The 11,477-nt window shown below is 41.1% G+C and overlaps 1 protein-coding gene across 1 annotated transcript; it reads right to left on the bottom strand.

Annotated features, from left to right (window-relative positions):
- Positions 1 to 948: 948 nt before the first annotated feature.
- On the bottom strand, positions 949 to 9,593 carry LOC132552067 (tubulin beta chain-like). The gene is made up of 4 exons (XM_060216208.1): positions 9,537 to 9,593; positions 2,955 to 3,063; positions 1,878 to 2,233; positions 949 to 1,779 (listed from the first exon to the last, which is right to left on the bottom strand). The coding sequence occupies exons 1-4, from the start codon at positions 9,591 to 9,593 to the stop codon at positions 964 to 966; spliced, it is 1,338 nt and encodes a 445-aa protein (XP_060072191.1). The 3' UTR covers positions 949 to 963.
- Positions 9,594 to 11,477: the final 1,884 nt, after the last annotated feature.

Genomic DNA, 11,477 nt, shown 5'->3' with positions numbered 1-11,477 from the left:
TCACGTGACGGTGTTATCACACTGAATATTATGTAGATCACGTGATGGTGTTATTACACTGAATATTATGTGGATCACGTGACGGTGTTATCACACTGAATATTATGTAGATCACGTGATGGTGTTATTTCACTGAATATTATGTAGATCACGTGACGGTGTTATCACACTGAATATTATGTAGATCACGTGACGGTGTTATCACACTGAATATTATGTAGATCACGTGACGGTGTTATCACACCGACCAACATTCAAAACATCGATGCCATGGCTAATGTATGATATATAAGCATTTGTTCGCGTGTCTTATGAAACTAAAACACCAGAAGAATTCATGCATTACTTTACGACTTACCGAAATTATATCTTAATACCCATATTTCAGGTTTTTCTGTGTCTGCTAAAACGTGAAAAGTAGCTATGTTGATTTTTTCAGTGTTCATATAATAGGTGTTTTGAGAACTTAACGGTAAAAAGTTTCCCCTTTTTTATGAAAAATATTATCATTTGAATTAAATAAAGTTATATTAGCAGCGACTGGTTTTGTTCTATCATTTGTGATATCACATTAAACATACACCAGTAAGAGATAAGCCAGTATGGATTCTCTCTAGCAGCTCGTTCTTGTAATCACCAGTCGTCAGATTTGAAGTGTAACAAACGTCTAAAACGCAGGAAGTGTGGAGAAGATCAGTGTGGGGAATACTCCTACATTAAAATGTCTGAGATTAAACACTACTTCTAGAGTTCTACAGAATGGCATCATTATTTTCCAACATTGGTCGTGATTACAATTATTGTTAAAAGTTTTATTCATCAAATATCAAAAGTTGTTCCGAAATACATGTCATATTACACAAGTGATTGTCAGGGTTTTTCCCCCATATTTCTTACAAGCGTTGGCCAAAGCAATGTTTAGTATGAGAATCTTTCCACGTATGTTCATTTCTAATAGCAAACTTATGTCTCATCATCTTGTTCCTCGTCATCAAATTCTCCTTCCTCGTCTGCTGTAGCATCCTGGTACTGTTGGTACTCGGAAACCAAGTCGTTCATGTTGGATTCGGCCTCTGTGAACTCCATCTCGTCCATACCCTCTCCAGTGTACCAATGCAAGAAAGCCTTACGACGGAACATAGCGGTGAACTGCTCAGAGACACGCTTGAAGAGCTCCTGGATGGCGGTGCTGTTACCAATGAAGGTACCAGACATCTTGAGACCACGTGGCGGAATGTCACAGACAGCAATCTTTGTGTTGTTAGGGATCCATTCAACAAAGTAGCTGCTGTTCTTGTTCTGGACGTTCAGGAGCTGCTCGTCAACCTCTTTCATGGACATACGACCGCGAAAGACAACAGCAACCGTCAGATAACGTCCGTGACGAGGATCACAGGCAGCCATCATGTTCTTGGCGTCGAACATCTGTTGGGTCAGTTCTGGAACGGTAAGAGCCCTGTACTGCTGGCTACCACGAGATGTAAGAGGAGCGAAACCAGGCATGAAGAAATGGAGACGGGGGAAGGGAACCATGTTGACAGCCAATTTACGGAGATCGGCGTTCAGTTGACCAGGGAATCGGAGACAGGTGGTGACTCCGGACATGGTGGCGGAGACGAGATGGTTCAAGTCACCGTATGTGGGTGTGGTCAGCTTGAGGGTACGGAAGCAGATGTCGTAAAGAGCCTCGTTGTCGATACAGTAGGTTTCATCTGTGTTTTCTACAAGTTGGTGGACGGACAGGGTGGCGTTGTATGGTTCGACCACGGTATCTGATACCTGTTCAAAAATATTGAGTTAGAAAAATTACCTAGATCAAATTGTAAATAAATCGGATATGAAATTTAACGACAGTGTTTCCAAGTGTAAGCACCTACCTTAGGAGATGGTACAACTGAGAAGGTGTTCATGATCCTGTCGGGGTATTCTTCGCGGATTTTGGAGATGAGGAGTGTTCCCATTCCTGAGCCGGTACCGCCACCAAGAGAATGTGTAAGCTGGAATCCCTGAAGACAATCACAGCTCTCTGATTCTTTACGAACAACATCAAGAACAGAGTCTACAAGCTCAGCACCTTCTGTGTAATGTCCCTTAGCCCAGTTGTTTCCAGCACCACTCTGTCCGAACACAAAGTTGTCTGGTCGGAAGATTTGTCCGAAAGGACCAGATCTGACGGAGTCCATGGTTCCGGGCTCCAGATCAACCAAGACAGCTCGGGGAACATATTTACCACCTGAAAAAAACGAAAATTTGTGCATCAGAATTGATTCCATGTTTATGAGCATCGGTCAAATGTGACCTGATACAGTGTTACAGACAGAAGGTTTAGGAACATCGGTCAAACGAGACCTGATACAGTGTTACAGACAGAAGGTTTAGGAACATTGGTCAAACGAGATCTAGTACAGTGTTACAGACAGAAGGTTTAGGAACATCGGTCAAACGAGATCTGGCACAGTGTTACAGACAGAAGGTTTAGGAACAATGGTCAAACGAGACCTGATACAGTGTTACAGACAGAAGGTTTAGGAATATCGGTCAAACGTGACCTGATACGGTGTTACAGACAGAAGATTTAGGACTATTGGTATTAATAAGTGTTTGTGTCTTTGAATGTTTTTGTCCTTTTTTATATTGTTTATCAGCAATAAAACATGTTATTGTTTTTCAACACTTTAATAAAAGGAAGACACGTGCCTCTTATGTGTGTGTTTGTCATATACACAACAAATGACTAGGGCACAATGTGAAATCGTAAACACTTTTGGTCATCCTCCGTCAAATTTTCCTTATGTTAAACAACTTGGACTATGGACCTAGTAAGTAAAATCGACCAGATGTGCTGCACTGTCCCTAATGACTGGGTTGCTATAGATACTGGCCGTTATAAAAGCCATTGTCTGGTGTAAAGTTTTTATCTTTTTCTACTGGAAGGATGACATTGTCCTACCTACCTGTAGCTTCATTGTAGTACACGTTGATCCTCTCTAACTGAAGGTCAGAATCTCCATGGTATGTACCGGTGGGGTCAATTCCGTGTTCATCAGAAATAACCTCCCAGAACTAGAAAGAAAACCAGTGTATTGTTTGAATGAGCGTTACCCCTGACTAAGGATAGATACATGCAAATGAAATACTACCCTTGTCCTAATGTACCATCGAGTTAATATTTTCCAGCCGTTGTAAAATATGATGAATATAATCGCTATCTAAATGAGTCTGCTAATATAAATCTACTGAAGGCGATTTAGCACGTCTAAATGAGTCTGCTAATATAAAAGTACCGTGGGCGATTGAGCACGTCTAAATGAGTCTGCTAATATAAAAGTACCGTGTGCGATTTAGCACGTCTAAATGTGTCTGCTAATATAACAGTACTAAGAGCGATTTAGCATATCTAAATGAGTCTGCTAATATAAAACTAATGATCAACTAATATACAATTACTGAAGGCGATAGAGCACGTCTAAATGAGTCTGCTAATATACAATTACTGAAGGCGATTTAGCACGTCTAAATGAATATTTACTTTTTTGACGAGATCACGTCGTTATCTCGTGCATTCAAACATTGTTCATTACAGACAAGTGAAAATTATATTTCAATACAAATTCAGAATCAGAGCCAAGTCCTTCTAGGACTTGTCAGCAGTGCCAAGGGAAGAAAGTGTTGGAACCTAAGAGGTTCACCATCCTCGATACTCCAGGGGTAACGATCACTTTCACTCTCTACACGCCTGAAACCATCCTCGATACTCCAGGGGTTACGATCACTTTCAATTTCAGCATCCGTGGAACCATCGTCGATACTCCAGGGTTAACAATCACTTTCACTCTCAGCACCCGCGGAACCATCGTCGATACTCCAGGGTTAACGATCACTTTCACTCTCATCACCCGTGGAACCATCGTCGATACTCCAGGGGTAACGATCACTTTCAATCTCAGCACCCGTGGAACCATCGTCGATACTCCAGGGTTAACAATCACTTTCACTCTCTACACCCCTGAAACCATCCTCGATACTCCAGGGTTAACGATCACTTTCACTCTCAACACCCGCGGAACGATCCTAGATACTCCGGGGGTTACGATCACTTTCACTCTCAGCACCCATGGAACAGTTTATGGCAAAACTGATGATTTCATGTGCAACACCTTGAGGATAAGACAAGAAGACTAGGTTGATCCTTTGATGGACATCAAACGAATCTCGGGGTCGCACAACGGTTTATTGTACTAGCTTTGAAAGGAGCGTATCAGTCTGTGATTCGTCAGTGTTTTTCTCCCGGAATCCGTAATAGACCATTAAGTTACTACACTTGTGTCTTTAATTTTGCCAGGGAATGTTCCAGGGTGCAGAGAACGAAACAGATCGTAATCTCTGGAATATCGCCTTTCACCTAGGCGTCCGGGGGTTCGATTCTCGGCACGGACGTAAAAAGAGATGGTGATCCTCTGCCCGACCACGTGGGTTCTCGCCAGGTACTTCTTGGCGCTTCCACCCGGGCCAACAAGAAGGATTCATAAAAGCTTAAAGCCTGTTTCGCAATTGTTGTAAAAACTGAAATTCTTAATTTGATGAGAACCTTATCATTCTGAAGTAGGAACAATATTACCAAATACTCTTTTATCACATTCTGTCATGATTTAGATGACTGGTGACGTAACCAATACACATAAAATTGTGACCAAAATGGAAGAAGGTAGCTGGAAATCTAAGGAAACATTCCTATAGTCTCTAGTCACGCCGATTTCATTATTTCTTTTATTTTACTCCGGAAATTTCATAGAAAAACGTCAATACCGAATTTCTGGTAAACTGTGATACATAACAGCAACATGGAAATTGAACCAATCTCCCAGTTACAGAGTCCTAGACGCCTGGTCTAAACCCAGTATGTATCATACGACATGGTGCCAGGTTACAAATTATATTGATTTTCCGATGTAGGTATATGTATATACAATGTACTTGGTGTTGCCCTCGAGAGACAGGTCTGTACTTAATGGCGCCAGTACACTTGGCTTATGGATCATTAAATATTCAACACAGAGGAATAATGATAAAAGTGGTGAATTAGATCTACAATCAAAACAAAAAACGCCAGGTACCTACAAATTAAAAGTAATCCTGGACATTCGGTACAGCGAGAAGTGGCTGTAAAAGTAAGCCTGGACATTCGGTACAGCGAGAAGTGGCTGTAAAAGTAAGCCTGGACATTCGGTACAGCGAGAAGCGGCTGTAAAATTAAGCCTGGACATTCGGTACAGCGAGAAGTGGCTGTAAAAGTAAGCCTGGACATTCGGTACAGCGAGAAGTGGCTGTAAAAGTAAGCCTGGACATTCGGTACAGCGAGAAGTGGCTGTAAAAGTAAGCCTGGACATTCGGTACAGCGAGAAGTGGCTGTAAAAGTAAGCCTGGACATTCGGTACAGCGAGAAGTGGCTGTAAAAGTAAGCCTGGACATTCGGTACAGCGAGAAGTGGATGTAAAAGTAAGCCTGGACATTCGGTACAGCGACAGCGAGAAGTGGCTGTAAAAGTAAGCCTGGACATTCGGTACAGCGAGAAGTGGCTGTAAAAGTAAGCCTGGACATTCGGTACAGCGAGAAGTGGCTGTAAAAGTAAGCCTGGACATTCGGTACGGCGAGAAGTGGCTGTAAAAGTAAGCCTGGACATTCGGTACGGCGAGAAGTGGATGTAAAAGTAAGCCTGGACATTCGGTACGGCGAGAAGTGGCTGTAAAAGTAAGCCTGGACATTCGGTACGGCGAGAAGCGGCCTGGACATTCGGTACGGCGAGAAGCGGCTGTAAAAGTAAGCCTGGACATTCGGTACGGCGAGAAGCGGCTGTAAAAGTAATCCTGGACATTCGGTACGGCGAGAAGCGGCTGTAAAAGTAAGCCTGGACATTCGGTACGGCGAGAAGTGGCTGTAAAAGTAAGCCTGGACATTCGGTACGGCGAGAAGTGGCTGTAAAAGTAAGCCTGGACATTCGGTACGGCGAGAAGTGGCTGTAAAAGTAAGCCTGGACATTCGGTACAGCGTGAAGTGGCTGTAAAAGTAAGCCTGGACATTCGGTACGGCGAGAAAAGGCTGTAAAAGTAAGCCTGGACATTCGGTACAGCGAGAAGTGGCTGTAAAAGTAAGCCTGGACATTCGGTACAGCGAGAAGTGGCTGTAAAAGTAAGCCTGGACATTCGGTACAGCGAGAAGTGGCTGTAAAAGTAAGCCTGGACAGTCGGTACAGCGAGAAGTAGCTGTAAAATACTTATGACAGAAAGGCCAACATGACACCGATGTCTTTGGAAAAGATGTCAGAATCTCTGGATGAAAAAAGTCTGTAAATCAAGTAAAACCCTTGTAGTTTGTAGAACGATTTCTTCAGTGTCCTAATATTGTCACAATCAGAATGCATGGCGAATACTCGAATTCTAAAATCGATCAGATCAGATCCAGCTCTTCGTCATAAATATGACACGGTTAAAATTACGTGTTATTCCGACTCTGATACTACTGAGTGACAAACTTGGCACGTGTCGACTTAACCTGTGATTTATAGTATCTTACGGATTATTTCAATTTTTCAGCATTTCCCTGAGAGACAAGGAACGACTCTTTTGAATTAAAACGACAAACGTATTTAGCATTATTAATACAGATAAATCAATTTACTATAAAGTATACGGGCAATCTGAACATGCCAAACCGAAAAATGTAAACGTGACTCCTGAAATCGAGCAGCTAACGTTTATTTCGAAAAATAGAAATCGATCAAGAATTTTGTGGGTTTTTTTTTACCGCTCATAACAACCACTTATCTTATTTTTTTATGTATGTTTTTCTCTTTTCCATGAATTTACAAAGAAAAAGATCAATACATCTATGACTAAATGGTTTTAAACAGGAAACTGGCATGTTGTTCCCATCATTAAATCGTGTTGTGGACTCTGCTAAGATAATGAGAGAAAATGACGTCACTACAGACAAGTTTGTAGCGTCATCAACTGAATTAGGTCTCTCAGTATAAATTTTTCCCGCCAAATTCCACACAAGGCGAATGCGATAGCGATCAACCTGTACCAGGTAAATGGAGCTTTTATCATTTAACATTAGTTACGTTGAACAAGAACTAGGACGGGTAATCTACTTGTTGATGTACACGAACTAGGACAGTAATCTGTCTACCTGTTGATGTACACGAACTAGGACAGGTAATCTGTCGACCTGTTGATGTACACGAACTAGGACAGTAATCTGTCGACCTGTTGATGTACACGAACTAGGACAGTAATCTGTCGACCTGTTGATGTACACGAACTAGGACAGTAATCTGTCGACCTGTTGATGTACACGAACTAGGACAGTAATCTGTCTACCTGTTGATGTACACGAACTAGGACAGTAATCTGTCTACCTGTTGATGTACACGAACTAGGACAGTAATCTGTCTACCTGTTGATGTACACGAACTAGGACAGTAATCTGTCGACCTGTTGATGTACACGAACTAGGACAGTAATCTGTCTACCTGTTGATGTACACGAACTAGGACAGTAATCTGTCTACCTGTTGATGTACACGAACTAGGACAGGTAATCTGTCGACCTGTTGATGTACACGAACTAGGACAGTAATCTGTCGACCTGTTGATGTACACGAACTAGGACAGTAATCTGTCTACTTGTTGATGTACACGAACTAGGACAGTAATCTGTCTACCTGTTGATGTACACGAACTAGGACAGGTAATCTGTCGACCTGTTGATGTACACGAACTAGGACAGTAATCTGTCTACCTGTTGATGTACACGAACTAGGACAGGTAATCTGTCGACCTGTTGATGTACACGAACTAGGACAGTAATCTGTCTACCTGTTGATGTACACGAACTAGGACAGTAATCTGTCTACCTGTTGATGTACACTAGAACTGTGACAGGTAATCTGTCGATCTGTTGAAACTAGGACAGTTGTTGATGTACACGAACTAGGACAGTAATCTGTCTACCTGTTGATGTACACGAACTAGGACAGGTAATCTGTCGACCTGTTGATGTACACGAACTAGGACAGGTAATCTGTCGACCTGTTGATGTACACGAACTAGGACAGTAATCTGTCTACCTGTTGATGTACACGAACTAGGACAGTAATCTGTCTACCTGTTGATGTACACGAACTAGGACAGTAATCTGTCTACCTGTTGATGTACACGAACTAGGACAGGTAATCTGTCGACCTGTTGATGTACACGAACTAGGACAGTAATCTGTCTACCTGTTGATGTACACGAACTAGGACAGGTAATCTGTCGATCTGTACAGTAATCTGTCGATCTGTTGATGTACTGTACACCTGTTGATGTACACGAACTAGGACAGGTAATCTGTCCACCTGTTGATGTACAAGAACTAAGACAGGTAATCTGTCTACCTGTTGATGTACAAGAACTAGGACAGGTAATCTGTCCACGTGCTGATGTACACGAACCAGGACAGGTAATCTGTCTACCTGTTGATGTACAAGAACTAAGACGGGTAATCTGTCCACCTGTTGATGTCCAAGAACTAGGACAGGTAATCTGTCGATCTGTTGATGTACACGAACTAGGACAGTAATCTGTCCACCTGTTGATGTACACGAACTAGTACAGGTAATCTGTACACCTGTTGATGTACACGAACTAGGACAGGTAATCTGTCCACCTGCTGATGTACAAGAACTAAGACAGGTAATCTGTCTACCTGTTGATGTACAAGAACTAGGACAGGTAATCTGTCCACGTGTTGATGTACACGAACCAGGACATGTAATCTGTCTACTTGTTGATGTACAAGAACTAAGACGGGTAATCTGTCCACCTGTTGATGTCCAAGAACTAGGACAGGTAATCTGTCTACCTGTTTATGTACACGAATTAGGACAGGTAATCTGTCCTCCTGTTAAATCGGTTGCTTGTCGTACTACGACATACTGTTACTCTGCAACTAACAGAACACGAAAGGTAATTCTACACGCCATTAGCTTTGTCACTATCACATAAACCCTTTGTGAGCGTGTTGTCGACAAGTCAATGTGATTTAGAGCAAAACTGATATTTTTGTTAAAATAGTCTGTCATGTAAAGCGCCGTTTGTAGTTCCATTGTCTCGCCTCAATCTGCTATACACACACTCTCTCCCTTCAGGATTTCGACTCTATGAACTGGATGAAACATGCAACACACACACAGTATTGTGTAGAACTCCTGTAAAATTCCACCAGCATGAATCTATAATTTCTGGAATTGTATCAATTGGGAGCTGCACTTTAAAGTGCTGTTAATCGCGTACATTCATCTCTCTTAGGAAAGGTAATCATCTTTGTAATTAAGAAACTAATTAGCACATTGATTACTTCATCGTGATTATTGTTGTAAGATACAAAGCCTCCACATAATATTTCATCACACGTCAATTTCTTTTAATCAGCTTGACCATTAAAAAACATTGGCTATTCAATCATTGTATTTTTTTGTAACGAGCATCAGCCTACCTTGGCGCCAATCTGGTTCCCGCACTGGCCGGCTTGAAGATGAACTATTTCTCTCATGATGGCTGACTTGTATCACGTGCTTATCCTAGCGCTGTCTTCTTCAGATATAACACACCGAATGATGTCTTGTATTTATACATCCGTCTACAGATTCTTCCGCACTGATAGCGACATTTCATTGGCTCTTATAATTGATGGACTATTTTCTTGTTTCAAAATTGATAATTTTGAAAGAACAATTCAAACTACAAGAATTAAAATAAGAATTACGGAAGAAGCTTATATATGTATGACAATTTGTAGGCTTAAAACCAATGTCCATTAGAAACTTAATATCGACAGATCACATTTTCCTAGTTTGCCTGGCGGAGGAAAGTTACTGGTCTGTGATTTTCCCAGGGAATTTATCTACTGGTTACATTTCAAATTGAAGACGCAATTATGAAAGTCAGTCGACCGAGTGTCATCAATTATTAACAAGGAAAGAGTGGTATCAGTGACCGAATGTATAGGCTGTGGCAGAGGAGGGAGCGAAATCACGTGCGATCTCCACACCTGGAGATTAGTTAAATGTCAGATACAGAACAACACCAGACATTCTAGAGTATCATTCGTCTGAGGGACCACACAATAATTACATATAATTTCATTTAACATATCAAAGTGATTCTGGTTAAAAGCTTGTCGTGTCAGGCAGCAGTTCCGTATATACATTTACGTTAAAGAAGACGTTTACATGTTGTCAACCTGCGATACGTTTTGAGAACTAAACAATGGTGTAAACATGAAACTGCTGGAATAGTATAAAGTGAGTATTGTAATGATACGGTATTATATCAGATAAATCATCTGTAATACTAGTGTTTTCGATGTAGTGTCTAGCCTTCATGTTTGTCGTGAATAAATGAAGCTTCTGTCCAGAATTATCACTCGTAACTGTTGTTGTCTTTTAAAGGAAATTATCTACAGTCCGTTTTGTTACAGAATAACAAAACGGAAAGCAACATTACGGCAAAACGATATTACTTCATATGGACAATGACAGTTGGTTTTCACTGAAATATGCGCCTAAAGAGGTTGATTAATAATCATATAATGGAAATCCTTATCTGTTGATCAACCCTCTGGATATGTACATTTTGGCGTCATATGGACTGTTTGAACCTGCAGCCTGTCCCACCACAAATGGACATATTTTGACCCAGTCTTGTAATATCTTGTGATACCTAATTTGTATTTTTTAGTTTATGTTACTGTTCTGGAACCCTATAATACAAACGATGGTGATGCCTTTTTTGCATTTCGGTTATATAATCATCCATTTGAATCTATCTTCTACATTCTTATTCCTAATATTATTATTATCTGTTATCTCTAATTTTGATTGATGTGTCTGTATACTTGCTTATGCACTGTAAGGAGAGGGCTTTCATAGGCTCTGCCTGTTGCCCAATTCCTACTGTCAATACCACCATGACAACAAAATATTCTGAAAGTACTCTGGATATGTACATTTTGGCGTCATATATGATAACGCATGCGCACAAAACACTTACATCTGTAAGAAAAATGGTTTCCCGCCTAAATCGGTCACGTCAATGTTTGCGTTTCCTGTCACTTATTTCATAACTCTAAATTGATTTGAAAACGCATAATAAAAATAATAAAAAAGGAACTTTACTCTGGACCTATACATCATTCTCTAGACCGATAGTCTCTGGACCTATATACCATTTTCTATACCGATAGTCTCTGGACCTATACACCATTCTCTATACCGATAGTCTCTGGACCTATACACCATTCTCTATACCGATAGTCTCTGGACCTATATACCATTCTCTATACCGATAGTCTCTGGACCTGTGCACCATTCTCTATACCGATAGTCTCTGGACCTATACACCATTTTCTATACCGATAGTCTCTGGACCTATACAC

The sequence above is a fragment of the Ylistrum balloti genome, unplaced genomic scaffold (assembly GCF_031769215.1).
Source record: "Ylistrum balloti isolate Yb309-2 unplaced genomic scaffold, AGI_CSIRO_Ybal_v1 Utg370234, whole genome shotgun sequence".
NCBI classification, from domain to species: Eukaryota; Metazoa; Mollusca; class Bivalvia; order Pectinida; family Pectinidae; genus Ylistrum; species Ylistrum balloti.
This window is presented reverse-complemented; position numbering and strand designations above follow the sequence as displayed.

What these genes read in the sequence shown, in the direction of transcription:
- LOC132552067 (XM_060216208.1), bottom strand. Translation starts at nt 9,593, where the DNA reads ATGAGAGAAATAGTTCATCTTCAAGCCGGCCAGTGCGGGAACCAGATT. An exon ending in GTACTACAATGAAGCTACAG is followed by an intron (nt 2,234 to 2,954) that starts GTAGGTAGGACA and finishes CGTTTTTTTCAG; the next exon opens with GTGGTAAATATGTTCCCCGA. An exon ending in CAGTTGTACCATCTCCTAAG is followed by an intron (nt 1,780 to 1,877) that starts GTAGGTGCTTAC and finishes ATTTTTGAACAG; the next exon opens with GTATCAGATACCGTGGTCGA.